A 27,099-nucleotide genomic window follows, 5' to 3' on the forward strand; every position below is an offset into this window, starting at 1 on the left:
ACTTGATGGTGAATGATCTGTCGCCATGGCAACGGTATTTGATGACACCCCATAATACGCTTAGATATGTTGACGGCTGCATCGTTACCAAACCTGCGAAGTTTTGTGTTGTTTGTAGCATTTTCACTGAAGTTATGAGAAAACCGTGTTTCATGGCAAGCATTGTGTTGCCATGGCAACGGCATTTGAAGAAATCTAAAAACTGTCACAGATGTCTTCACGGCTGGACTGTTAGCACACATTTGAGGTTTTAGCCCAATTTTCATAGGAGTTATGGCAATATCGTGTTTTACTGCAAGGGATTGCCATGGCAACAGCTTTTGAGGAAAATTCACTAATGGCACATAGACATGTTGAGGGCTGGACCATTAACTGTCATTGGGTTAGGGTTAGGGTTAGGTTAATGTTGTGAATCGAGTGGCCTGTGTTCATCGTCCATAACATACGCCTGCCCATACTTTAAGCCCACCACCACCATGGGCCACTCGATTCACAACAGTACCCTAGCCCTAACCTTAACCCTAACCCTAACCCTAACCCTAATCCTAACCCTCACACCAGATGCTGACTGGTTTTCGGACCCCCCCAGACCCCCCCAATAAAGCAAAAATGCACGTTTCAGAGTGGCCTTTTATTGTGGCCAGCCTAAGGCACACCTGTGCAATAATCATGCTGTCTAATCAGCATCTTGATATGCGACACCTGTGAGGTGAGATGGATTATTTCGGCAAAAGAGAAGTGCTCACTATCACAGATTTTTTCAGATTTGTGAACAATATTTGAGAGAAATGGTTATTTTGTGTATATAGAAAATGTTTTAGATCTTTGAGTTCATCTCTTGAAAAATGGGAGCAAAAACAAAAGTGTTGCGTTTATATTTTTGTTCAGTGTACAAGTGAAGATTGGGGGACGATTGAACCGTGTCCATTGGAGTTACAGCAACATCATGTTTTATGGCGAGGGATGCGTTGCCATAGTAACACTACATTACAAAACATCAGATTTGATGTAGAGCTGTTCAGGGCCACTGTTAACCATCATGTGATGTTTGGTGGCGTTCTGAGCATGTCAGTTCAGTTGGAGTTATGACATTATCGTGTTCCATCACACAGGTGTGTTTGAGCTAACGACGTTATGAAACAATTGCGCTTGAGCCCAGAGATCTAAGGTTTCCATTGTGATGTGCAGTAATCAGTGAGAGGAGAGCCTTTCCATTGTTCTGAATGAGAGATAAACCTCTTACATGTGAACGTCTTGTTGAAGGACCGTAACAGATATCGGGGAAATTTCAATGCGTGAAGCATCTTAAGGACCCTGAGTATCTGAAGTTTGCTTTTTGTGTACTTTCATGTCAATAATGTGGTGTTTTTTGTAGATTAACTAAAGGTGTGCGGCTGCTGCTGTGAGGAAAGACCAACCTGAATGTACAATGGGCTTTAATGGAGACATGTTGAAAGTTGTTGTCACTTCATGCCCTCAGGAGGCATTTTGTTTAATTATTTTTGCGTAATTGATTTTTATTTTTCAAGCTACGAGATGTTTTCCTACGTTTATCATGAAAAATTATGTCTCAGGAGTGTAGGGTTTGGGAATTATGGCAGGTTTAAAAAGAAATATGAAGGCGAATTTCAAGCTCTCCTCCACCTGTGACATCAAGCACCTTAATGAGCTGAATCTGAAGAAGGCCTCTTTACCATGGTCTGAACAATGTTTAATATCTCTAAAAGTATGAATCTGATTTAAAAGTTGTTTAATATGAATAATGTCAGAAAGATTTGTAACATTTTAAAGTTGGAATGAGGTTTCTGACTGAAAGTATGAAGGAACAGTTAGGTGTTGAAGTCGCATGAAGATTTTTCAAGTCTGAAGAGTTTCTCCATTGACTTCCATGTTAAAAATGTGATGAATTATGGGATATATCTCGGGAATTTTGAAAGTTATGAATGAGAAAAGTAATAGCCATTGATTCCCTACCGAGCTGAACGTTTTGATGTTCGAGCGGAGTTTCTGCAATGTGGGAGCAGAAGACGGACAACATAACCCGGCGGAATAAGAATAAAGAATTTGTTCGTAGAAGAAAAAATAGTTGGAATGTTGTATCAGCATTCCCACTAAATAAAGAATTTGTGCGTAGAAGAATAAGTAGTTGGAATGTTGTATCAGCATTCCCACTAAATAAAGAATTTGTGCGTAGAAGAACAAGTAGTTGGAATGCTGTATCAGTATTCCCACTAAATAATACTTCAACTGTTTTCCTTTATATTATTTTCTTGCCTCATTTTAAAACTATGAGGAATTCTTGAAAAGAAAAGAAAAACCATGAGAGTACGTATGAAAAATACAATTTATTTTTGATACACAGTGCCATGCAGGCCACATAACATAACTTAAGTTCAAACCGCGTCGCCTCATTTGAACTTCTTTCTGGGGTCCTACAGATGGCAGTCTTTGAACCTATGATAAATTTGGCTTTGGTTTTCTTTTCACCCCAAGGAGTTGCTGCAAGGCACATTTATTTCGCCTAACTATCCCCTTAAATATGTAGCATGTTGCACTGTGTAGCATGATGCAAGCCTCTGTAAAACAAAATAAACAATGTTAGTCTACGAATACGGTGGGTGATCCTGCACATACTGTATGCCAGAATTTGTAAGCTTATTCGAAGCCTATTTATTATAATGTTACAGGAATTTAATACAAGAAGAGGTTGTTAATCACTTTTTTTGGGACTGAAAATAGGCAATTTAAAACATATCAATAAAACTATTAAACCACAATAAAATATACTTTATCAACTACAATTTGAATGGAGATGCTGTTGCAGTGCATTAAGGGGTAATGTAAGGATCAGATGGAATATGAATCTCTGTTTAGTTGGTGTTGTACAGGATTACTGTATACCTACATTTGTCACAGTTTAACCTTACTTCAAGTGTACACTAAAAGTAAATCATTAAATAAAGTGTTTTATATTAAATGATCTCATGGATGACCAACATAATGTTTTATTTTCTGTTTAGGGTACATGTAAGTATAATAATCACACAAAAGACAAACTATACATTATTTGAATGAATGTGTCATCACTTTTTATTTGCATTTATTTTCAGACATCATACTGTTATAAAATGAAAGAAAAATGAGCTGCAAAAAAAAACAAAAAAACATGTTGTGATTTTTGAATGTGTCTGAGGATGCCGGCGGTGTTTGGTTTGTCCAAAGGTGACCCAAGTTGAAACCTATCCATGACAGTAATAGGCTTAATCCTGCTGAAGGAGCCAGGTCAATGTGAAGCAGGTGTCCCTGCCTCTCAAAAACACACACAGAAGTAAATATTTATAAATGTGCTGATGCTTTCGGCCTTCACGTCGGAGAGTGGAGACTGATCTGTTGTGTGTGTGAGGGTATGAGATTGGGCAATGTGCAAATGGTGTAAACAAAAAGCCAGACGTGGTTTGAAGGCAGCAGTCAGGTTTACAGCTAAATGTTACCATCTTGTCAACATATATTTTTGTGCAGAAGTATTTTAATTTTCACAAAATAAAATGTATTTGCTATTTCTGTTGTGAATGACACCTGTTTGTTTAAGAAAATCATGTTTTCATAATGCCAATTGAGCCATTGAAATGGAATGAACAGAAGTGCAAATCAAGTATAAAAAGAAACTTTAGAAGTAAAAGAGAATGTACATTTCAGATATGTATGTATTTAAAATACAATTCATTCCTCTTATAATTTTCTCACAAACACTTAGATTATTATTTCACAACATACAACATTCTTCTAACCTTTTTTAACAACATTTGTTATACCATTTCTGACATACGCATTTTCTCATCCAAACAGGCACTTTGTACAATAAGTACAGGCACAGAACATGTTAAAACGTTCCTCATGACAGATATCAACAACCATCAATCTCCAATGCGACTATTACAATCAATATGCCATTACATTTGCATTTTGACAGCTATTGTTTATTGAATTGTTCATCGTCAATGGTTTTACATAGGGGAATAAGTCTTTGGAATATTTCTTTGTCCTGAATCAGGTGCTTGATTGAACATGTGCGTAAATGCCCCAACCTCTACATAACTCTTCGTCTCTTCATCTCCTCGTCATTCCCCCTCAATCTGTCTGTAAAGCTTACATTCATTTTAGAAAATGTAGTACATAAAAACATATAACTTACATAACATTCGCTGTGTTAAATCGATTATTGCAATGCGATAATTATGCATAAGTTATTTCCCATTGATTAAAATGGATAATAAACTGTGGTGAATACTGTGACCCTGTATGATAATGTGATTAGCATTGTACCGCTTACCACTGTGCTTTTGTCAGCTAAATATGTATACATTATTCACTCCATGTGTCCCCACTCCACTTACGATTCTTCAAGTCTCTTCCCATTTTGACTTGCGTCACACCAGCAAACATATTGATATTTCATTTATAACATTAAAAACGATGTAATCATACACAATTTAACTGGAACAGTGTGAATGTATGTTTTGTGTAAAAGGAATCATATTGAAGCGGATTCAAATATCTTTGGTTACTCTATTTTTTGTCTTTTTGGTATTTAAGAAGCGTACAAGCCACAGCAACTGGGTTATGTAAAAAGCTTGTTCTTGTCAGTACATACTTTGAACGTGAGTCATATAAAGTACTAATACTACCTTAATAACATATTTACCATTGTCAAGGATTGGTATTCAAAGCTATAGAAAGGTATCTTCAAAGGAAAAGTATAATAATGCGCCATCAGAAACTCTTTTTCTGATTAACCCAATGCCCAAAATGTCTATGAACCTAAATCATGCTTTGATTGCCTTCCATTAATACCCTCAAAGGTCCGTGGAGACAGTGCTTCTCTTCACCCTCAGGCTGCCGCCCCAGCCACGGGGACAGGTGTTGTAGGAGTGCAGGCCAGGCGATCGCAGGCCTGAGTCTTCAGACTCAACAGAGGCGTCAGAGTCGGTGAGGGAGCGAGTGTTGTAGAGCCTCACAGGTGAACAGATCCTCTGTGTTGGGGTTGGAGGAGGGCTGGTGAAGGTAGGGGACTGGGCCCCAAATGCCCGTGACTGGAAAGGACTCATGGGTGGTTTGTTACAGTCGTAGCCATGGTGAGAATTTCCCAGTGGGGAGATGGGGAGGCTGTGGCCGCTCAGTGCTCCAGGGGAGGGGCTGTTTTTGCGTTTGGCTGCATTGATGATGTTCTTGGCCAGGAGGCGGTGGTTGGCTTTAGAGTCTTGGTTATCAACAATGGGGGACATGCAGCGACTGTCTTTTGGTGGGGGAACAGGAGAGGTTGCAGAAAATGTGTGCAGAGGTTTAGTGGCGGAGAAGGATAAACTAGTCTGGGAGAGTGCAGGAGACTGGGGACGTGAGCTCCAAGGAGGAGACACAGGAGAGGTGGCTGTCAATGTTTGGGTTGGTCTGGATGTAGGAACAAAGGTAATTGTGGAAGAATGGCTTTTTTGGCTCACCTTAGGGGACTGGCATCTTGATCCCCAAGGAGGGGAGCGTGGTGATGCAGCTGTAGATGTTGGGGTTGGTTTGGATGTAGAGGATACAGTGGAAGATTGTGTACACTGGTTCATCTTCGGGGACTGACATCTTGAACCCCAAGGAGGAGAAAAAGGGGAAGTAGTTGTAGGTGTTTGGGATGGTCTATAACCAGGAATAGAGGTGTTGCTGGAAGACTGGGTATTCGGGCTAACCATTGGCGACTGACATCTTGAACCCCAAGGAGAAGAGCGTGAAGAAGTGGCTGTAAATGTTTGAGAGGTTCTGGGTGCTGTACTGGAGGTCACCATGGACAATTGGATATTCTGACTGGCCACAGGGGATTGGCATCTGGTACCTCTGGCAGAAGATACAGGGGAAGTTACTGAGCCGCTAGAGATGGCGGTGGAGGGCCGGTTAGCTTGGAGGCTGGGAGCCCAGATCCCAGGTGCCGGGCCCTCTGGGCTGCTGAAACGTCTGGTGAGGCTGGGCGTCCTGGTTGGCGTTGGAGCCTCACTGCGGGATTCAACTGGGGAGGAATCCGTTGGTGTCTGTTGGACCAGGACAAATTATATATCTTAGACATTCAAAAATACATCACACAAACATGCAAATAACAAATGGTTATACAATCATTTGGAATAAATAAATGTCTTCGTTATGTTAATGCTAAGGTTTTGATTTGACCATGGCGAGATTTTTTGTTTTGCTTAAACTTGCAAAAGCCCAACATGTTACAGTGAAACAGGCCTTAAGTCTATTCGAGACTAAGTGCATTTTGGGTCAAATATTTTGTAAGTGTTAAGTCTGACCCCCAGTGGCATCCAGCCTATCTCTGTGTACTCCCTTCTTCTTCTTCATTAAGCCTGGCTAGGACACTGCTAGGACACATGCACAGTCTTTAGTGTCCCTCTCAGGTTACTGTCATTTAGCCTTCCTGAGATGGTTAACCTTTACAGGGATATGAAGTTACTCGACTGAAGCAAGGACAGCATTCCTTCTTATGCACATACTAATTAAGAGCAAACAATCTGCACTCCGTAATCAAAATATAAGCACTTTGTCATAGACTGAACTGCTCGGCTTAGTATCCTGAAAATGTATGGTCTTTAAGATGAATGTCACTGATCACATTACTAAGGTTCAGCGCATCTGTGAAAGAAACAGACCCAGGTAAAAGGTTATTCCATGTGTCTGAATGTTAGACACCCCCCCCCCCCCTCCCCTACATCAAAAAGTATCAGATCTTAACATGAACACACATAACTCAAATTCTTATTATGACTCAAATATCTTGCAATGGCAAGATGGAATAAATATTTTAATTTCAAAGTCACATGCTGTGTTCCAAAATAGATCTGTGATCTTTGCGTTAAACAGAAACATAAAGTTTATTTGCATGTTCAAGTGTTTGCAGTGATTGCAAGAAAGAAAGGAAAGTGAAATAACAAACAGTAGTCAGTCAAACTAATGGTTGAAAGAAGTAAGTGGAGTCAGGAACTGAGAAAAAGGAGAAAGAGGTCACACAAAGTTTTAATCAGAGAAGGAAAGACTCACTCTAACACAAATAAATCAGTCATTACAGACAGGAAAGAAGCAGAAGAGAGCAGTGAATCAAAGTTTATGAAATGAAACAAACACAAACCCTGTAGTCTATAACAACAGTGATTGATTATGTTCTGTGAGAAAATACTTCTGGAATTACAGCTTTAAGTCACGAAAACAATATATATGTCCGTGATACAAATTAGTATGCAGCCTGTAGAATTGAAACATCAAAGAATCAAAGTACACACTATATATTTATGTAGGAAATGCTGAAAAGCAGAGTAAATTACCCCTAAGACATAAAGACATAAAAGGAGTTCTCTCCCTGCAACTTTCATGTCAGTGAGCAGAATTAAATTGCAAACCATAGATCATAAAGCAGATGCCAGACCATCTGTTAAAGTGCTTTATGAAGCAGCATCACCCTGGTGCCCACAGGACTGGGAGAGAAAAGTGGAAAAAGTGTGAGGTTGTTTCTGATCATATTTCAAAATGTACAAAAAATGTAAGTATTTTAGTGCTGACGCGCTTGGCACATTTGAATTTTAAATGCAGGTAATTACTGCTGTTTGGGTGTTTGTTACTGCGGAAAAGTACAATTATAGATTCAGTGAACAATTTAGTTGTTGTCACTTAGATAATACTGGAAGAAGCAGGCACGGTACGGCCCTAATTGCATCTATTATCAATCATTTCTTATACAATCAATTGCTTACTGAAACATGTGACTTTTCACATATCAAATATTCCGCTCTGTTATTTACCTATAATACAATAAATAGTCCTAGAAGGCACAAGTTAAACGGAAAAGTGCATTAAACACATTTTCTAGAAATAGTAGAGAGAGGGTCTCCACACCTGTGGTGCAATCCCTGCCTTCTTTGCAGAAAACATAGGCCTTGGTGCCTGGACCCCTGACCGTGAAGAGGACACTCGCTCTGGAGAGAAGGCCGACATAGGAGAGCTGATCCTTGGCTGCCCATAAGTTGGATTTGGTGGATATTCAGCTTCTCTTCTTGTGGGGCTGAGGGGCAGCTGTGGTGACATACTCTGGGTACGGAAGTGAGAAGGAGGGTTATAAGGTAAGGAAGTCTGTCTAGAGAAAGGCTGGTTTGATATCAGGTTCTTGGACTGTGGTGCTCCTTTGGGTAAGGTACTAAGGGGGTCCTTGACTGGGTTGAGGATGAAGAGGGAAGAGGAAAGCTGGTAAGGCCGGTGCCTCGACAAGTCCATCTCTAACTTGGAGCAACCATTTTCTAACGGAGGCTCTGCGATTGGCTCTGGCTCTGGGGCTTTTTGTCTTGGTTTTTGCTGGACAGCTTGTTGGGCCTTTAGTTTTTCTGAAAGCTGAGCCCCCATGTCAGAATTTTTTGCAATGGCTTTCACCCTGCCAGGCATGTTTGCTGGGTACACCCAAGATGGTGGCAGAGACATAGTGGGAGAAGGAGACCTCATTTGTCCCGAATTTTGCTTCTCAATCACATATTTCTCCATCCTGGACTGTCGCTTTGTGAACAGCTCAGCCCCCTTTCCTGATACATTGGTGAGGCTATGATCTGGCACATGCTCTGCCCTGGGACGGGTCCTGGAGGCCTTGAGGCTGGAAGCCCACTCTGGAGCTCTTTCCTCTTCTGCCCTGTCCTCCTCCTTGGCGAGGAAGTTGGAGGCCTCAGCACCCAATGCCAGCAACTCTTCCTCGGATACTGGCTCAGGCACAGATATATGTCCATGTTTCTTCCTTTCATCCACCCCCTGCACCAGAGAGAGAAGCTCAGGGTTCGGAGCTACCACTGTCTTCTCTTTGAAAGTGAACATTGACTTCCTATTCCCTCTTCTAGCAGCACCCTCCTCAAGTATTCCCGTTTTGATTGGTGTTATAGACTTCCTCTCTTGAGCAGGCTGAGGAACAAATGTGGAGGGCTTTGGGACTTTGGGAGGGCCATAATGGGGCATGGGTGGGAACTGAGAGACAGAAGACACAGGGAACTGGGGGGGTGGAGGAGACAAGACGGGAGAAATCAGATGTGGACTGGAGTAGAAGTTCTGCGGCGGCTGGTTTGTAAAAGCCGGGAGAGATGGTGTGGGATATGACGGAGGCGGAGGCAGTGGTGAGAACGCCGAAGGTTGAGGAGCAGTGTAAACAGGGAGGGGAGGAGTGTCGTAAGAAGGAGGAGGGGGAATATCCATGACAGGGCTGGAGGACTCTGGTGACTGCACTGTCAATGGCGAGAAAAAAGGCCTGGCCGTTCGATTGATGATGGTGTTAGTCTGCTTGGTTGTTGGAACAAGAACCCTCTCAGGCCCAGAGGTACTGTGGCAGCCATTATGAAGCTTTCCAGGGCGAATTGGCCCTGTGCGGCCCTCATTTATCTCTGCCTCACACTCAGCCTGTCTCATCACAACCGGATCAGTATTATTACTTCCAGGGGGAATCTCATCCTTGACTTTGTCCTCAAGCTCCACTGAGAGTTTATCTCTTGCCTCTTCCTCTTCCTCCTGTTCTTCCTTGACAGGTAGGAAATGTCTCTCTTGGATAACACTGTCTTCCATTTCGTCTACCTTGTAGAAATCTTTAGCTGGTTCCTCCATGATATCACCTACTGAATGTACCCTACCAGGTAGTGACAAGAGTGGCTTACTGTTCTTAAAGTTCAGGTCTCTATCCTTTTCTTCAGTGCTCTTCTCTGCCCATGTTATTTTGTTACTAGAGGGGTCTGTCTTCACATTCTCAGGTCCGTCACCCCCTGACCCCTCTCCACAGCTTTCGAGTGTAAAGGCGCTGACCCTTTGCTTGCGCCGGTTGAAAAGCTGCACACCTCTGGAGCTGGAGTTTGAAGGGACTGTGAGCTGAGCAGCAATGATCTGACTCCTGACACGGGCCTCCTTTAGCTCCTTCTCTGACAGACTGGCACTCCTCGTCAGATCTGTAGTAAAAGAGAAAGGGAGAGAAAGTTGGAAATCTGATTAATGAGATAAACAAGGGATTTTGTCTTTTTTGTGATGAAAGGGACCCCTAACTTTGGCAGACTTAGTAATGGGCTACATCTACTCCTTAAACAAAGACAACTCCCTCAACATCTAATTAAAGCTCACCAAACCACTTTTATGGACAGTACAAATAGAGAGAACCAGCAAGGACACATTTTTAACAAGTCAGGGATTAAATATTCTCTTTAAAAACCCACATAATTGTTTCTGCACCATCTGGTTCTGATTCTGCTTTGCTTTTGATTACAACCAATCCAGTGAGAAAAATAGGGCTTTGTGGACACTTGACTCAGCAGACTGGAGCTTGAGACAAAGAACTAACAGACGTAGGAGGAAAAACATTTTAATAAGCTTGTTGACTTAAGTTCATAAAAGATCTGGGACATTTTTCCGACAGTACCGAGAGAAATTGTTGTCAATCATCGTCTTTAACCGATACTGCAGTTATGCTGATTACCTTGAAATTATGGCTATGTTCAAATTGACAAGTTTGTTTTTGGAGCTTAAGAGCTCCATTCCAGACAGCGGAGCTATTTCCTCTGCCATCTGCAACAGTCCCTCCCTGAGCATTCCTCCACCGCTGAGAAAACTCCCCGCGTGAGCTTCCAAGATGCCTTTGGTTTCTCTCTGTAGTTAATTTGTGCTGCAGCTCAAACCCTTAATAGACGTTTTTTTTTAATTGGCTTTCAAAAATGACATATTTCGACTGCTGTCTATAAACATACTATACAATCAAGTGTTCCCATCTTAAATATAGTGACTACATCATACTTTAAGTTTACAAGAGGAAAATCAAAGCTGCATATTCCTTAAACATAATAAAAACCTTTAAGAAGAAACCCTGATGGGTATTTTATTGCAGAATAACTGCTTGTGGCGACACATCTGGTAGATTATTCATGTTATTTATGTAACTCTGACTAGTGAAAGACAACGTCTCACTCACACAGCCATGACTCCTTCTTTATTTAATAAGGTGATGTATCCAGGGAGCTACATTACTTGACCTTATCATGTGCCAATCACAACAATTATGCATAAATCAATCATTTGTAAAGCTTTCCTATATAGAGGTAATTCTGCATGTATTTTTTCATGGCACAGAGTATAAACATGATCATTCCCCCAGTGAAAGGGAATAATATGCATCTCTCATTGATTTTACAGACTTTCAGTCTACCCTCAGCAGTAATTGAATTAACTCTTTGTAGGTCACCCATGAGTTCCATTAACAAGGACCTATCTAAAGTTCAATAGCTTATCTTTATCATCTTATTAATGTAATATATAAAATGGGAACTATAGGCCCTTCTGGATTATAAACAGTGCATTTAGATGCAAAAAAGTTTATGCCTTGATGATGCATCAATACATCAATGTCAGCGTCAACTATGATAAATCACTCAACCTGACAGTGAGAGAGGAAAGAAAGAACGGGACACTATTAGAAGGGGATATATCAACCACCTCACATATTGGTGACAACAATATAAGAGGGATGAAAGCACTATCACACAACCCTTTTAAACAAGCAGTCCTGTTGACATGAGCATAAATCTCTTTCCTTTATAGACTGCCGGAGAAAACCTACCATATTATTTATTAATATAGCTGCGAACACCAGCACACGTCTTGACATTTTTATTAGCTATTTAATTTGATAAATCAGACTACTTGGATATACCAGAACCAGAGCAGTAAGGCTAGAAATCAAATGTCCTCCAGCTGTACACATCTAGTTACCTCTAGTAGGAGCCAGAGTGGTTATCAAGTAACACACAGGTGCAAATCCCATCATGATTTACATATTTCTCTCAGCAGAATTGATAGTAATGCGTAGAATGCTTGTAAAATGTAATTTTCTTAAATGTTTTATGTGAGGGACTGCGGATGGAAATTAGCTCAAAGCTAAATCTGGCACTGTTACGCTTGACACATTTGAATGTTTTAAGTGTTCATTACTGTGCATTGTCCCTGCCAAATAAACGATTAAATGAAAATGCGTAGAAAACTTTTTTTTTTTATCAGATAAAATGACACCAACCACTAAGTCATTTAATTCCCAGCAAATATATAAACTGTAAACTAATACAAATCATAATAACAACCAATACATTTTAATAAATATGTTACAGAAATGAATTCATTTTCTGAAAGCTACAGGGCATACTACAGATCTGAATGAACGGATCACAGAAAAGCTGAAAAGTTATTTGGACTTTGTTTAAAAGTTTTTCATTTATGAAGTAAAACAAATAACCTTCAAGTTTTAAGATTGTAAAAATCACACAAGTTCCAAAACAAGATGCTACTAAGTCATTATGTCATATTTCTCCCCCAAAAAGTAAAGAAGAAGTTTTAATTCAAGGTTATAAAGATCCGAAAGTTAACTGGAAGTTTAAATGGTAAGGCTGGATTCAATTAAGAGCCTATTCTCTTACCTTTATATGTTCAAATTCAGAGCTCCGCTTTTTTGTTGTACCTCCACAAGAGTTTTTTCAATGTAACTGCGTCTGATAGCTTCACACCCCCTTTCTGTAGCGGGACACAGGATCGGATTTCTCTTTCTCCGCAGCCCAGCACACAGACAGGCAGACAGGCAGGGAGGGAGGTGGTCTGTAGCTGGAGGCTGTGCTGTCTGTCATTCAGCCTCCAGCTCTGTTTCACTTTTTCAAATCTGCACCACCACCTCCAGGGTTTCCATTAATTATAAAAACGGAGACATATGCCTCAGAGAAAAGAGCCCAGGGGCTTTAGTAGCTCGAGTATTGATACACACACAGACTGCACGTTGTTTTGACAGTTCTGGAGAGTTGTCCAATCAATGGCAAGTATTGAGCGGCTTATCTCCGTCTAATGTCCTGTGATGGCAGGGAAGTGTGTGATCCCTTGTTGCAGTCTTTGAAGGGGAAGGGGAGAGCAGAGATACTCCAGTAAATGTGCAGCTTATGGATTAGACCACTAAGACTCTAGAGATTCAGCTCCTGACCTTTGCTGCCCTCTGTGTCTGTCTGGAAATCACCATGTTAGTGTGTGTATTTATGGTGCACTCTCCCCAACCGAGGGTCTGCCCTTGCTGAACCCTCTGGGCCCTAAGCTCCAGCCTGCAAGGACAGGATAGGAATTTCCTGTCCTCCAGCAGAAACAAAAGTCAGACCTCGACACTGATGCAAGAATCTCATTTCCCTACCTCTAACTTTCCCTACCTCATCCCCCTGCCCTCTGTCCCATCCCCTCATCCCTGCGTGGGTGACAGCAGACGGCTAACTGCCCCCACAGCGGGAGGATTTAAGTCAGGGGGGCCAACTCTGCATTTGTGTATCAAAGGTTAGATTACCCTGTCGGATGTTATCTTTATCCGGGCGATGGCTGTGGGGTGAACGGGATGACAGCCCTAGCCCCCGTGGGTGATGTGTGAAGCGGTATGGAAAGGCACGGATTAACAGGGGTCCTGGGATCTTACCCTGCTGAATGTGACTCAAACTCCCACTGGATCCCATGGGGGAAATAAAAGACTGAGCTCTGCCGCTCGTATTGTAACATCTGTGTGTTATGAAAGGTCTCTGCAAAGGTGTAGTCGACTAATTACTGTCTTTAGTGTTATTATCGGTGATCTGTGTTCGCTTTGAGGAAACTAATTAGTGAGTAATGAGTGAAGGGAGCAGTTTTCAAGGTACAGAGGCTATACTTAGATCTATATCAGGGACAGTTATCTGATGGCCATGACCTTTCTGTAATACTTCCTCAATGCACAATGTATTTTACTCTTTGAATAATGCCTCTGACAGATATGTCCCAGCCCAGTTAATTACCTTTCCAGGCGAGGATTGTTTCATTGTTTTTCCATTTTCCATTTACCAATAAAATGTTGTTGGTGTTATTATGGAGTGTGAAATCCTTTTGACGTCTGTAAATGTAAAAAGCGGTTTCTGAAGAAGTTTCCAAACGGCTTTGCCACAGGTTAGCCCATTATTTTCAGTGGCTGTGTTGTATATTCAGACTGCCCTTTAGCAGTGATGCATGATTGCATTTCCACTGCTGTTGGGGCTGCCTGTATTTTTACAGCATGGAAACAGATGTTTCATAGAGAGCTTCACTGCGTCAAGTTGCACTGAGGAGGCAGGGCTGTCTGTTTTGTCTATTTGCTGTCTACTCCCCTCAGTTATAGGTTATCTGATATGATGATATATTGCAGTTCAAGCCACACTGTAGCATTAAGGCAGCACTACAAACAACCACCGGAAATGTGTTCACAACTACATTTCCTATGAAGTAAAAAAAGTAACAATCAGGAGTGGAAAGTAACTAAATAAATACATTCAAATGCTGTACTTAGGTATGATTTTAAAGTAAGTGTACTTTCACTTGAGTGGTTCCAGTACATGCAATATTATACTTTTACTCGATTACACCTCATCGAGAAATGTATGTACTTTTACTCCATTTGTCAGCTTTACTTATTTTCACAGCTAAGGTTAATAATACAAAATATATTCACTGAATAACTTATGATGACTTTATTGATCCCCGGGGAGTGAATTCACAAGCTACCCAGTAGTTCATAAAGTAATTATCATAGCCCCACAAGCTTTAGCTTTACCAGCTGTTTTACATTAAGTGATGAAGTATAATTGTAACTATTCTAAATTAAGATATTCTGCATTATGAATACATGCTATTTTGTAAGTTTAAATATCTTTGACTTATGCAATTTAACTTGGTAAAGGATTTAAATGCAGGACTTTAACTTGTAAAATTGTTACACTCCAATTGAAAGATCTGAGTACTTCTTCCACCACTGGTAACAATACACATTCTGGCTGCTGCTTGAGCGTCCCAGAAAAGGACGGCAAACGCCAGATAAACAAACACTTACTTGTTTTCCGGCTCATCTGTTCTTTGTTGAATCCTGTTGTCTCCCATGATGCATTGCATTCCGTCCCAGGAGTGTTTTGGGTTGCCTGGAGAGGTTTCCTCAATCCTCCTGGACTCCAGCTCACTCCTCTCCGGATAGACGTATGTCCCTTTTCCATCTCCATGTTACCCACGGTAAAATGATCAGCGGCAGCTAAACAAAAGCCTTTGGCAGGGGAGTATGTGAGAGTTTCGTTCCAGTCAGCTCAATCCTCTCTCCTGATAAGATGAAACTGTGGTCCAGTTGGAAGATGGAAGTTTAGTGCTTACTGGCAGGCAGTAAATACATTACATGAGGAAGACACACAAAAAAAGGACAAGGAAAGGAGTAGCTCTAATTTCCAAGTGGCTGCTTCCGGTCCTATTTCAGCTATAATCCCAAAGTTTTCTTGTAGTTTGCTGAAATTTGGATGAAAGTGCTCTCTTACTTTGGTCTTCATAAAGTATTATTCTCAATCTAACAGAACTTCCTAGGAGGGTCCGCTCCGATGTGCCTTGGATAAGTTCCCATGGACAACTGCCGCGAAAATTGCTCAAGTTTGTTGTGCTCTGTTGAAAATCTGGCAGAGAGGGCTGAGAAACAGTTCACTTTCTCTATTTGCATCTCCCTAATAGTCCCTTTTTTTCTCTCTCAGACGTCGCTCTTCCTCCTCTGCTATTTTGGTCACCAAAACATGCTTTTCGTCTGCATCGCAATCTCCAGCCCGCAGATTATTTTTCTTTCGGAGAAAAGGATCTGCCCTTTATCTTGGAGTTCATAATTCTACAGTGACGTGAAGGGGAACTGTGTATATGGCAGCTTCCTGCTGTTAGGTGAGGAATAACATTTAATTCAGGAAAGGTCAGTCCAGAAACGTGTTTGTATTCAGAGCTCCAATGTATTCAACTAAAGTGGCTCTATTCTGGTGTTCTGTGTTATATATTACACATGAAAGCCAGACACAGCCTCTGAGGGCAGGATAATCGATTTTGTTCTTTTGTTTATTCACAAAACCACAAGTGAGAAGGAAGGTTCTTATTTCTTCTGAGGGTAGTTTCGATTAATACTGAAATGCATCAGCACACTAAAACTAAGAAATTGTCAAGAAAACAATAATTCTGCGGTCAGCAGCTCCACCATCAGTTTATTTGGCTCCTTGTAGAAAACATCTGTGTTCTGATTATTCAAACAGTTTTTTTGGTAGTGGGCCAAGCTTCAGCTGTACACAAAAGGATGAAAGGCTGGTGTGTTTGATCTAATTCCTCTCCATGTCCATTTTGTGGGCAAAACCATCTGCAAAAAAAGAAAAATATGCAGGTTAAAACTAAGTTATGCAAAGTTTTCTTCAGCTTTATGATTTAAATGTGACATTTGAGAATACAAAGGCTAGATGTTACATCTGCCCACAACTTCGGCATGGCAAACTGCAGGTTTGGCAATCAGCTGGACAAGAATCCTACATCATTTTCCATTCTCGCTGTTTGTGAAACGATAGTTTCTAGAAAGCGGTCTAAAAAACCTCGCTTAAAGAAATGTTTTATATATTCAGTTTGGCTCATCTGAGACTTTTAATGAACATAGCGTTAATCTAATGCTTTGTTCATTTATGAGACAATGAAAGTGCATTTTTCTGCCTTTAAAGATAAAGATCAGCCTTCTCAGTCTAATCTGCATTCAGGTTAAGAATGTGGAAACGGAAATGAAAAGACACCATTATAAAACTTTGCGCCACATTTACTCAGTGTAATAAAGAATGACAGAATAAATAGGCGATAAGTTTGGAAGTAAATGTGTATTAAAGATTAGTAGCATGAAGTAAAGAGACATTGACATCTACGGCACCCTTCCCTCTTATCTGATGGAGCATTTCATTAGATCCACAGTGTCATGTTCTCTCTTCAAAGCTAATAATACCCACTGACAACATTTGTGATGATAATGATATGTTTACACATCCTTTCCCTGATCAGACTTGCCTCTGCGAGAAGCTCACGGTTGAATTTGTTTTCTGTTGTGATTCACCACTGTAACACTCAGGAGTGGGAGGGCTGTGCAGAGGCATAATCATTATTTTTGAAATTCCTCAGAGGCATAGCAACCACGCTCAAATTCATCTCATGCGAAGGTGTGCAAGCCTAAAGTTGTTTACATGAAACAGAGAGACTTAAATTCCTTCTGTAACCAACAGATTCTGCGGAAAGCAGAGAGCATTCGGGCCTCTCCAGGTCATGCTCTTTCACATGAATTTCGTCTGTTGCCACCAGGGCGAAGATATGCTCTACCTGCTCTAAAGACTAATCGCTTTTCAAAATCATTCATTCCTTCTGCACTCAAACTTTTAAATTCTTGAAAGGCCAAAATGCCTTTCAAAAATGTATTATTATTATTTAATTATATTTTAACTTGATTATTTATTTATTTATTATTGTGATGCTATGAACTATTTATAGTGTAAATTGGAATGATCCACATCTGTGCTCCCGGGTGTATCTGTGTGTTTTCTTCCTGTATGTTCCTGCCTGTGTACATGACATAAGCTGCTGCTCATAACCAATTGCCCCTTGCGGGATTAATAAAGTTGTTGGATTGACATCTCTTGAAAAAGTGTTTTTGTGGAGACGCTCTCCCTCTGACATGACAGCTGAGTCATGACAGTGTGGAGGAGGACTGCTCATTGGCCCCTGAACACAATCAACCCAAACAATCCCTGCCCCACCTCCCTGCAGAAAGACACAAAAATCCTTCTCGCTTACGTGATTGTGTCAAGTGAGAAGAGATGAAGGCGGGTTATTGTTTCGACACTCTGACAACAGCCCTTTCATTACTCCAGATGTGTTTGGTTCTATCTGAATCTCAATGTCTTTTTAGATTAGCACCCCATCTTGCTACATTTCCTTTTTTTCACAGTCAGTATTGTTCCAAGACTTCATGTTTTTTGTAATCATGGTAACAGAGGTGAACACATGTTGGGGGCGTGTCCTACACTGCTGTCCTGGGTTGATTTAAATGTGGTTTGATTACTTGTCTTTCAAATATTTATTATCTACTAGACAAATAACAGATTTTGGATACTCAAAATTGACGTGAGCACAGATGCAGATTTAGCTCATAATATAAAAGGCCAACATATGGACTCTTAAAAATCCTCATCTGCCACAATCTGTTTTTTGGTTTTATTATTCATTGGTCCCAGCTTATTATTATCCAGCTTGATTGTTCTATTTCCAATCAAACGGATCCCACCTTTTTCCGTATACATCCCAAAAAAGTCATTCATGTCACTGTAAATCAGGAAGTATACAAGATATGAAATGCCACATAGGTGGGAGTTAATAAAATTGGACTTTCATCCAGGAGACAGTTCTTCATGTCAAATGTAAACCTAAAATTGATTGCATTAATCCTAATTTAATGACAACTCACAAAAAAAAGAGTGATAACTTTTTGGTGAACCGCTTTATAAGCCTTTTGTTGCAGGCCTACAGTACATGTCATACCCAAGATCTGATGTCATCTCTTCTCCTCTCTCTACCCTCCAATTATCTTGAAGTTCAAAAGGTATTTCAAAGTGCCCACCTGTCCCGCTCAGCTTCCACCCTACACAGTTTTCCTGTGTGGGGTGGAAGCTGGATATCATTTACAGTCAGGCCCGTAGGCCGATTTAGTGTGTAATCACAGAATTACTGTACATCGTCAACATGTGATGGATCCATACTCAGACAGCAAATCTATCCCACAGCTCTCTACCTCGCTTAGTAATGACGCAGAAAAAAAAATGGCTTTGGCAGCCCTACCAACTGTAATCATTCATATGTCCCTCATGGCCGTTGTCTTGTACATTTATTACACATCTGCATCAATAGCCAACTTGTAGACAGCATGTCAGCCACCTAATAGCTCAAACACTGCATGCATGTTCACCTCAGGTATGACATCTGTACATCATCAGTTGCTCTGGGTGCACATTGCAGTATGTGAGATGTGTGGATGTCAGGTAGAGTAAGTGTGCATTCTACCTACTGTAAGATTTAAAGGTGTATCAGTTACTGAGCTTATTATGAGGCATCTGGTCAGGACATTGGCTGGCAAGCCTTTATGATGGAATGCCTGAGGGGCAGAGCTGCTATGTGTCTGTTATCTCTTTCCTTTTGCCTGGATCCTTTACAGTTTGGCAAGAAAAATCATTCAGCTGTAAAAGCTAAAACCCTAGCTGGGCCCTTTGCTCTCTCTCGCTCAGACAAAGAACCATTCAAGGGCCCTCGCAGCACCAAGAAATCATTTTGGGTAGTGCTCCAAAATTGGCATTCCTGGATCATAATTCCTCAGGAGGCTGTGATATTCAACATGCCACAGCTTGTGCAGGTTGATGAGTGACATCTAACACACACTGGAAAGCAGCAACTCCAATAAAAGTCACAAATATCTCTGTTTGCCCTTTCATGAATCGTGTAAGTGCTATCATAAATCAGGCAGAGGAAAACCTTGTAATAAAGTGTCTGCTTCATGTGGTGCTCATCCTACTCTCAGAGGCACAGGTGGAGAACTTCAAGAGGCACAGAAAAATACTTGGAGTAGGTGTGTATGATCCGGTGCCAGGAGGGGGAAACCTTCTAAAACAATCAGTCACAATCTGAAAGCTATTAGACATCAAAAGGAAGAAAGTACACGCACTTAAAAAAATTAAAGGTGTGCAAATAATGCTGCATGGATTATTTGTGAAGTGGTTTTAACATCATTATTCTCTTCAAAGCACGACATTTGCAAAAGGAGTTTTCTACAGTTTCAAAGCCTCTCCTGTCAAAGCTAACTAAAGGGTATCATTTGTTAAAATATGTATGGTAACATATGGCTGAAGAAAACCTACAGTTGACCTCCTGTAAAGCAGAAAATGGGCCTCGCCTGTTGTGTTAACAGGAAGCAATTACTTATATAAGTAAGTCAATGCGGCTCCAGCAAGGTCTTTAATTGGATACACCATCTAATGTTACACAGTGCAGTTCAAGTCTATAACCTGGAGACACAGCGGGCTCCATGCAGTCAACACAATGGGTTGGGGGTATCAGTGACCACAGTGCTAATGTAGCAGCAGAACCCCTTCTGTAAGCCTGCAGCCTGCACCGAGGGGAAAACAGCAGCCACAGATGTTTGTCATCTACTCAAACAAAAACTACCAAAGTTTCCCTCCTCTTCTGCTTCAGTTCACTGCACTATTTCTCTCCCTCTCCAAACAAAGATAGTGCCTTACCCCGTTAAAGATAATTATAATGGGCTGCAGGTGACAAAGTGTGCAGCAATCACGGTTCAATCTCAGCGACAGATACAATCCCAGGACTTTCTGCTCTTTCCTGTTTGTTTGTGTTGGTGTTAGTCATGCTGCTCACCTGTACTCCGGTGGGTCTGGCTGTGTGAGGCATCGAGTGTGTGTACTGCCCCTTTTCAGTTCCTACGACTCTGCACACACCTCCCCTTTTACCTCTCTCTCTCTCTCTCTCCCTCTCTCCGTCTCTCTCCCTCTCTCCGTCTCTCTTCAAATTGAAGCAGACGAAGGATGGGGGTGGGAGGGGGTCAGTTGGAACACAGAAGGCTCTTTGTCTGGGATCTTTTCATATGGTTTCCTTCAAGCTTGCATACTGAACACATTATGCTATAATATATTTTCATATTCAACACAGGGATGTTGAGGGACCAGTGAGCCCCTCTCGCCCCCCCACCCCTTTCTTTTCCTTTCTTGACCCATTTTTCCCGCCATGCACACCGGGCAGAGAAATCCAAATAAAGAGTGAAAACTATGCGAGAAAAAATTCCTGCTAAACCCACAGTGTGTTGATGCTGTCGATGGTTGCTTTGAAATGATAGAAGTCGAGACTTGAAACATAAAATGGAGAGTTCGCGCCATGTGTTACTCAAGACTCGACCCTTGGACCGTAACATTCATATTTGTTACATTACACACATTGTGTACACACATTTGGGCTTGTATGCAGGGATGTTAATGCTGAAATTATAATGCTTGCTGATATCTGTTCTGATCTCCAGAAGATCGTAGTCCAAAACTATTTCAGTAAAATCTGGTTCAATGAAATAGTGTCAGAGGGTTTAAATCATTCGATCTTTAAGTGTGTGTATCTGCAGTTTTCTGCAGAGAAGCTTTAAAAAACTTGAAAATCTTTCCTTTTGAATACGGAAGGCGGGATGAAGACTGGCACTGGGTAGCAGATCTGCAGTTGAGTCATATGGTGGAAAATAAAATCCATCTTGAATGGCTGCCAAGATTTAAGAGTAACATCTTAATCTTCTTTAAGACATATGAAAAGCTTACTTTATTTAATGGTGCAGCTACTCTTCTTGTGGTTCACCACTTTTCAAACAGAAGTTCACACAAAGTGTACCAACCTCTACTTCCCAAATCAGTTTGGATCATTTTCAAACAATACAAAAACATTTCCAGTATCTTTTGTCATTCTGAAGGCGTTGTTGGTTGTGATTTGGATGTCATGTGTTTATCTGAACTTTTCTTTTCACCACCTCTCCTCACCTGATGGATGGTCCTGCCAAACCGCTCAGACAATCCATCACCTCGAAGCTACTTTAAGTAACGTTCAGCCCTGCCTCTTCTCCTCCTTCAACACCCCTTTCTCCTTGCTCGCACTCCCCCTCTTTGTATTATTTTATAATTTTCTCCTCTTTCCTCACAAATCTTTCAGACCAGATCGATTTTCCTTCTCCTTATCTCCATATCTTCTTTCTTTATAGTCCCACTTTAGGCTACTTATTCCTATTTACCCCCTTCAATCTCCCTCATAATTTCTGTGTGCTCTCTCCTTTGCCCCTGACATGTGTATATGTGTAAGACCCCATGCAGCTGGGAGGGCAGCCATTAGCCGCTGCGTCTATCTTTCTTTCTTCTCTTTCTCAGTGGCCGGCGCTCTTCTGGCGTGACTCTCTGAGGGGCAGCTGTGTGTGTGGGAGAGCAGGGAGCTGAGGGGAAATGTTAGCTCACATTCCTTCAGAAGAAGAGGGGCTTTTGCTGCAAGAGAGCGTCGTGGAATTTCCTAAGTGATCTGGTTTGCATTCCCTCTCAAGTCGAATCCATCTACAGAAGTTATTAGAGCGGGTTTGCTATGGGCCGAGTCCTGAATTGATTAGGATCACACACACACAGCCCCTCTCTGCTTCATGCTCACCATACCACCCCTCAGCTCATCCCTGTGGATGTAATAGGATACAGCCATGGGGCTGTTCAAAGGCACAGCTTTAGTATAAACACAGAGGAAGGCAGAGAGAAAAAGAGCAAACATTCACCATGCTTGCGGATGTTTTGATGGGTAGATGTTCCTCAATGATAATGAGCCGATTTCTATTGGCGCAACTCAGTCAAGATCACGTCTCATATTGTGCACTACTGCATACCGAATGGGTTGATTTCCAATCTTCTGGGATACGGTTTGTGTGGAGAACTAATTCGGTTAAAAGGCACACTCATGTTTCAGCCTCTGTTTATTTTCATCCAGACATCTGTGTTTCTCATAAACTACCTCAGAGAGTGTTGTGGTCTGAAGCAATGATGAATAAAGCCTGGCAGAATGAGGGCGTGGCCGCTTGTGGTTTGATGATGAATACTACTGTGAGGCTTCATTAGAAAGAGAAGTACAACTGACTAATTCCCACTGCTGGAAATTAACTGGTACATTTACTCAAGTACTATACTTTAATACAGTTTTGAGTTGAGTTTGATGTCTATGTTACAATATTTTATACTTCTACACTTATAATAATAATAACAACAACAACTATAACAATAATAATAATAATATTAACCTTGTCGATTCATATTACTAAAACAAATATAACCACCAGCTTTAACATTAAAGTCGAGTACACAATAATGCATTTCAAGCACTTTTACTTGAAGTATTTAGGAATATGTTTATGCTAAAACTTTTGTAATTTTGTTATTGCATGACTTTTACTGCCTTAACTTAAGTACAACATCTTAAGGGTGTCAGCCACCTCTGTTAGTTTCTGGCTTGGGTGCCAGACTGGCGCCTGCTAATATATTAAAACTCACACAAACTCCCCAAATCCAATATACACTAAATATACTTCACGGCAGAAGTCCCACTACGACATAGTTTAGTGGTCTAAATTGCTTCCACAGACTGGGCAGGGCATCTGAGGTGCTTGTGGACCCTGGAGTCATTTTTATGTTGTTTATGTGCATCTATAAGTGTGAGTGCGTTCATTTATGAACTGTATGCTCGTGCCAGTACCCACAGCAGCATAAGCATATGGTGGGAGCTCCTATGCACTAATACACAGACTGAGACAGAGCCCAAACCACAATCAGCTGGCTCTGCAGTCTGTCCGTCTGTCTGTCTGGGTAATGTTGAAACACTAGCCAAGAGTGCTATTTACACAAAACAAAACATCTAATCAGCTAAATGGCAGCATCACCACTCTCCTAATAATGTTCCTGGTAACAATGCTGCTCAAACGTGAGGGAATTAGAACCAACAATGAACCTCCCAGGCTTGCACTGGACACAATCACTGTTTCCTTCACTGCCAGCGCATCTGGTTCTGATTTGTAATGTTTTAATGTAATACATTCCTGGTTCTGATTCACTTTAAAATCACACTCATCAATGTTCACATGACTCCGGCAGCCAAATCAAACACAGGATGTTGCAAAAAAAGGGAGTTTGGTTGATATTGTCTAAGTTTGTTAGTGGAAGACCTAACTGCCCTTGTTATTCTTTGATCCAATTATGTCAAATGTACTGCTAGAAAAAACATTTATGTCTCATTCTAGAAGCTAAATTAGGGTCTGCTGAGTGAAACTAGGTTAATATAAAAGGTAATCACAGATCAGTGATTTAGGTGTGAGCACGGTAGAAAACATAACGCCTTTCACATACAGTTCAGGCTGTAATCTGTACAGGACATTACTTAATTCAATGGAACGTCAAGCAACATATTAAATCCTCATTCATCAGAATGAAATGTTAAGTGTTGGAGAATAAGGGGAAATGGGTGGGAGACTATACACACACAACACACACACGTAACCTATCACTTTGCTGCAGCCAGGCTTTATCTTATCTACGCTGCATATTTCCAGTTCATTTGGTTAAAGCAGCCAAATAATGTCAGTCTTTGATATGCAGCATATGGATAAATACATCCCGTCTGATTCTGTTTGGTTCTGCCCATTTCCATCTAAATGCCTTTCTGCTTAGCAGCCGGGCCTCTCTGGGACAGGAACAAGGCAGGAATTATTCTCCTAACAAGAAGCTCACTCTTTGTTTGGATCAACGCCGTGCAGAATCTAATCAACATTTACCAGGAGACAAAAACAAAGCGCCAAACACTGATCTGGTTCACTGCCACGCTAAGGACTTAATCTGTGTCACACAATGCAAGGTCCTGACAACATATTTAGTCGTCTTGCCTCCTGCAAAAGACATTAGTGCATGAGCCCAAAATATCTGCAGCAGTCATTGTGAATGTGTAATGTAGTGAAATGCCAGGAAATCAGAGGCCTCAGCTTGTGGGTTGTGTGAGCAAGAGAGAGGGAAAGAGTCAAAGAAAAGACAAAGTAAAAGGGAAGGTGAGAGAAACATTCTTTAATGATCCTATTTTTGGTTTCAGCTTTTTATAGGTTCATTATAAAAAGTATGTTATTGGAAATTCGCACATCACTAAATTAAAATGAGCTGCACCACAAAATCTAGCTTTTTCATAGAGATTGGTTGTTGTACATTTTTACACATAAACTTCTGAAACTGTTACGTAGCTAACTGGACTTTGGGCAAGTTAGCTTATTTCTTGTTTGTAATGAAGCGTAAAATAGGTACCATGAAATATGGTCAACATAGTTGGATTGAAACTTGATGCAATCTACTGTTTTATATTGTATTGAACTTCTGATGCCACATTAAATGAATGTTGAAGTAAGTAGCATCCATCATGTTGCTACACATTTAAGCAAATATATAGAACAACTTTTACCCTCTTTTTTGACCTGTACTGATTTCCTATTGTAAGATCTTTTGGGAATGTTCCCTTTATATTAGAGAACAGCGGAAGAAAGGAAAAGGAGACAAAGAGGATGACTTGCTGCGAAGGGACACGTGTCAGATTTTTCCTGGGTTGCTGCTGTAAGGACTTTGCCTTTCTACATGAGCTGCACTTTAATAGGGAATCTACTGTACGTGTCACAAAACCTGACATGAACAATTTTGACTGTTAACGGAGATAATGGGTCAGTGGTCAATTACTGTGATGCTGCTGAAAATAATGTTATCACGAGCCAAGTCGACTGTTCCAGAAGTGTTGACTCTAAGCAATAATCCCCATCAGAAGTATCTCACGATGTGTCTGTGCGGTTACAGTACCAGGTACCCCCCTCTGCATTTGGTCTGGAAGAAATTCAACTCAATCCATCATACCATCAGGGCTCTGCATGGCCTTCTCACTTTTTTACTCTCTGAATTAAGAAACTAGGTTAGATATTTCTTTCCATTCTGTGGGCTCATATTTATTCTCAAGACACTAGAGGCTTTGTATGTTAGTCTCGTTCAACATTTCCCTGGGAAAATAAGCCACGGGAAAAGGTTTCAAACCCTGACCTGGGAATAAGTTACTGTAACAAGCTTTCCCCAGTTAATGTACAAATAATGCAGCTGGACAAACATTTATGTTAAATTATGTTGTTAGATGGTTTATAGTGAGCCATATTCTTTTGAATGTTTTTATTCATAAGGTAAAATCATTTCACAGGGCTCATTCAGAGAGAAATGTCACCAAAGAGCAAAAGCAGGCGCTCATGTGTCATTTCAGTTGCCAGGTAATGCCTAAAGGTTTGCCAAAAGGTGAGTCAGGCTGTAATAGGTGTTCCTGCTGTTCACGTCTGAGCAGAATCTCCACGGTATGCTCTGCTCATCACTGTCGCTCCGCGGTTTAATGGTCTTTCACTGGCCTGCAGTGGATCCCATTACTTTGAGCCCATTGCAGATACTGGCATGGACATTCATTTTCCATTAAGGAGAATGTGGTAAAAGAGTCCATGGAGGCCAATGGACGGGTCATGAGGAATCTGTTTCATCAGAGGCTGCAGATCGTCATTTATCCTCTTTGGAAAGGCACGAAAGACCACAGGGGACATGCTGTATCTAAAGAGGACTGCATCCTAGAAGAATCATACCTAATAATGAGCAGCATCATCTCACACCTCTCTCTCTTAAAAGCTTCTCACTTCCTTCATGAACAGTGTGTAATAATAACAACTGTTTTTGTTCAGCCCTGCCATCAGAAAAGGTGTGAATTCCACAAGGCTTGACAAGAGGTGTTGCAACAACCAGCACACATTTTAAGCCTATTTAATAAGATTTTACATTATGCTTTGAATATATGAACAATTTTTCATCTGGACATATCATTTCAGGATGAAAATCTAGTAAGTGTCAGGAAACTTACCCACAAGCAGTTGGAGCTTGGTGACTCTTTTTATGGCTCTAAGAGGTTGGCCTGTTTCACCACAGTGACTTACTCAAGAGTGGTTTGTGTCAGTAAAAGAGATTAGAAATCCCCAATTCAATCCCAGGAAAGAATTGACTCTGCAGTGTGTGTGTGTGTGTGTGTGTGTGTGTGTGTGTGTGTGTGTGTGTGTGTGTGTGTGTGTGTGTGTGTGTGTGTGTGTGTGTGTGTGTGTGTTTGAATAGAGTGAAAATTGGTGCTCACTTTCATAGATTGTTGTGCCCCAGGATGAGAATGATGTTCTGTTTCCATCCCACACTCTATGAACTGGTCTGATTGGACAGGTTTTGGTCATTATTCTGTGATGGCAGTAAAATACGGTTGTAATGATTTTACTGAAGGCAAGGCACTTTTATTTGTATTGCATCTTTTAACATGCTGTTAAGAATCCCACCTGAAAGTGTTCGATATAAATGTTTGTGTTGTCAGCATACAGTACTAAGCAGCAGATATTTACTTCTTTTCCATGACGTAAGTTAGTGGGATCATGCTGATGTTGAACAGAGGAGACCAGAGAACCGTTTAGCACAGTACCAAAAAGCCCAGTTTTCCAGTCTGGTTATATATGTGGTCAACCATATCGAATGCAGCATCTAATAATAACAAGACGTGATTCAA

The 27,099-nt window shown here is 41.0% G+C and overlaps 1 protein-coding gene across 3 annotated transcripts in view; it reads right to left on the minus strand.

Moving 5' to 3' along the window:
- Nucleotides 1-3,059: 3,059 nt before the first annotated feature.
- The window catches only part of synpo (synaptopodin), a 39,391-nt gene continuing 15,351 nt past the window's right edge, over nucleotides 3,060-27,099 (minus strand). Inside the window, exons 1-4 of one of the 3 annotated variants that reach the window (XM_079671933.1) lie at nucleotides 20,326-20,464; nucleotides 14,927-16,237; nucleotides 7,921-9,986; nucleotides 3,060-6,065 (exon numbers count right to left, since the gene is read on the minus strand). In XM_079671933.1, coding sequence (XP_079528059.1) covers nucleotides 4,854-6,065; nucleotides 7,921-9,986; nucleotides 14,927-15,089 — 3,441 coding nt within the window. In that variant the 5' untranslated portion in view covers nucleotides 15,090-16,237; nucleotides 20,326-20,464 and the 3' untranslated portion in view covers nucleotides 3,060-4,853. Of the gene's footprint in view, nucleotides 6,066-7,920; nucleotides 9,987-12,491; nucleotides 13,228-14,926; nucleotides 16,238-20,325; nucleotides 20,465-27,099 lie in introns of those variants that run through there. The other 2 variants (XM_079671934.1, XR_013806513.1) reach the window with 2 other exon arrangements.

The sequence above is a fragment of the Notothenia rossii genome, assembly GCF_949606895.1.
Source record: "Notothenia rossii genome assembly, chromosome: 3".
NCBI classification, from domain to species: Eukaryota; Metazoa; Chordata; class Actinopteri; order Perciformes; family Nototheniidae; genus Notothenia; species Notothenia rossii.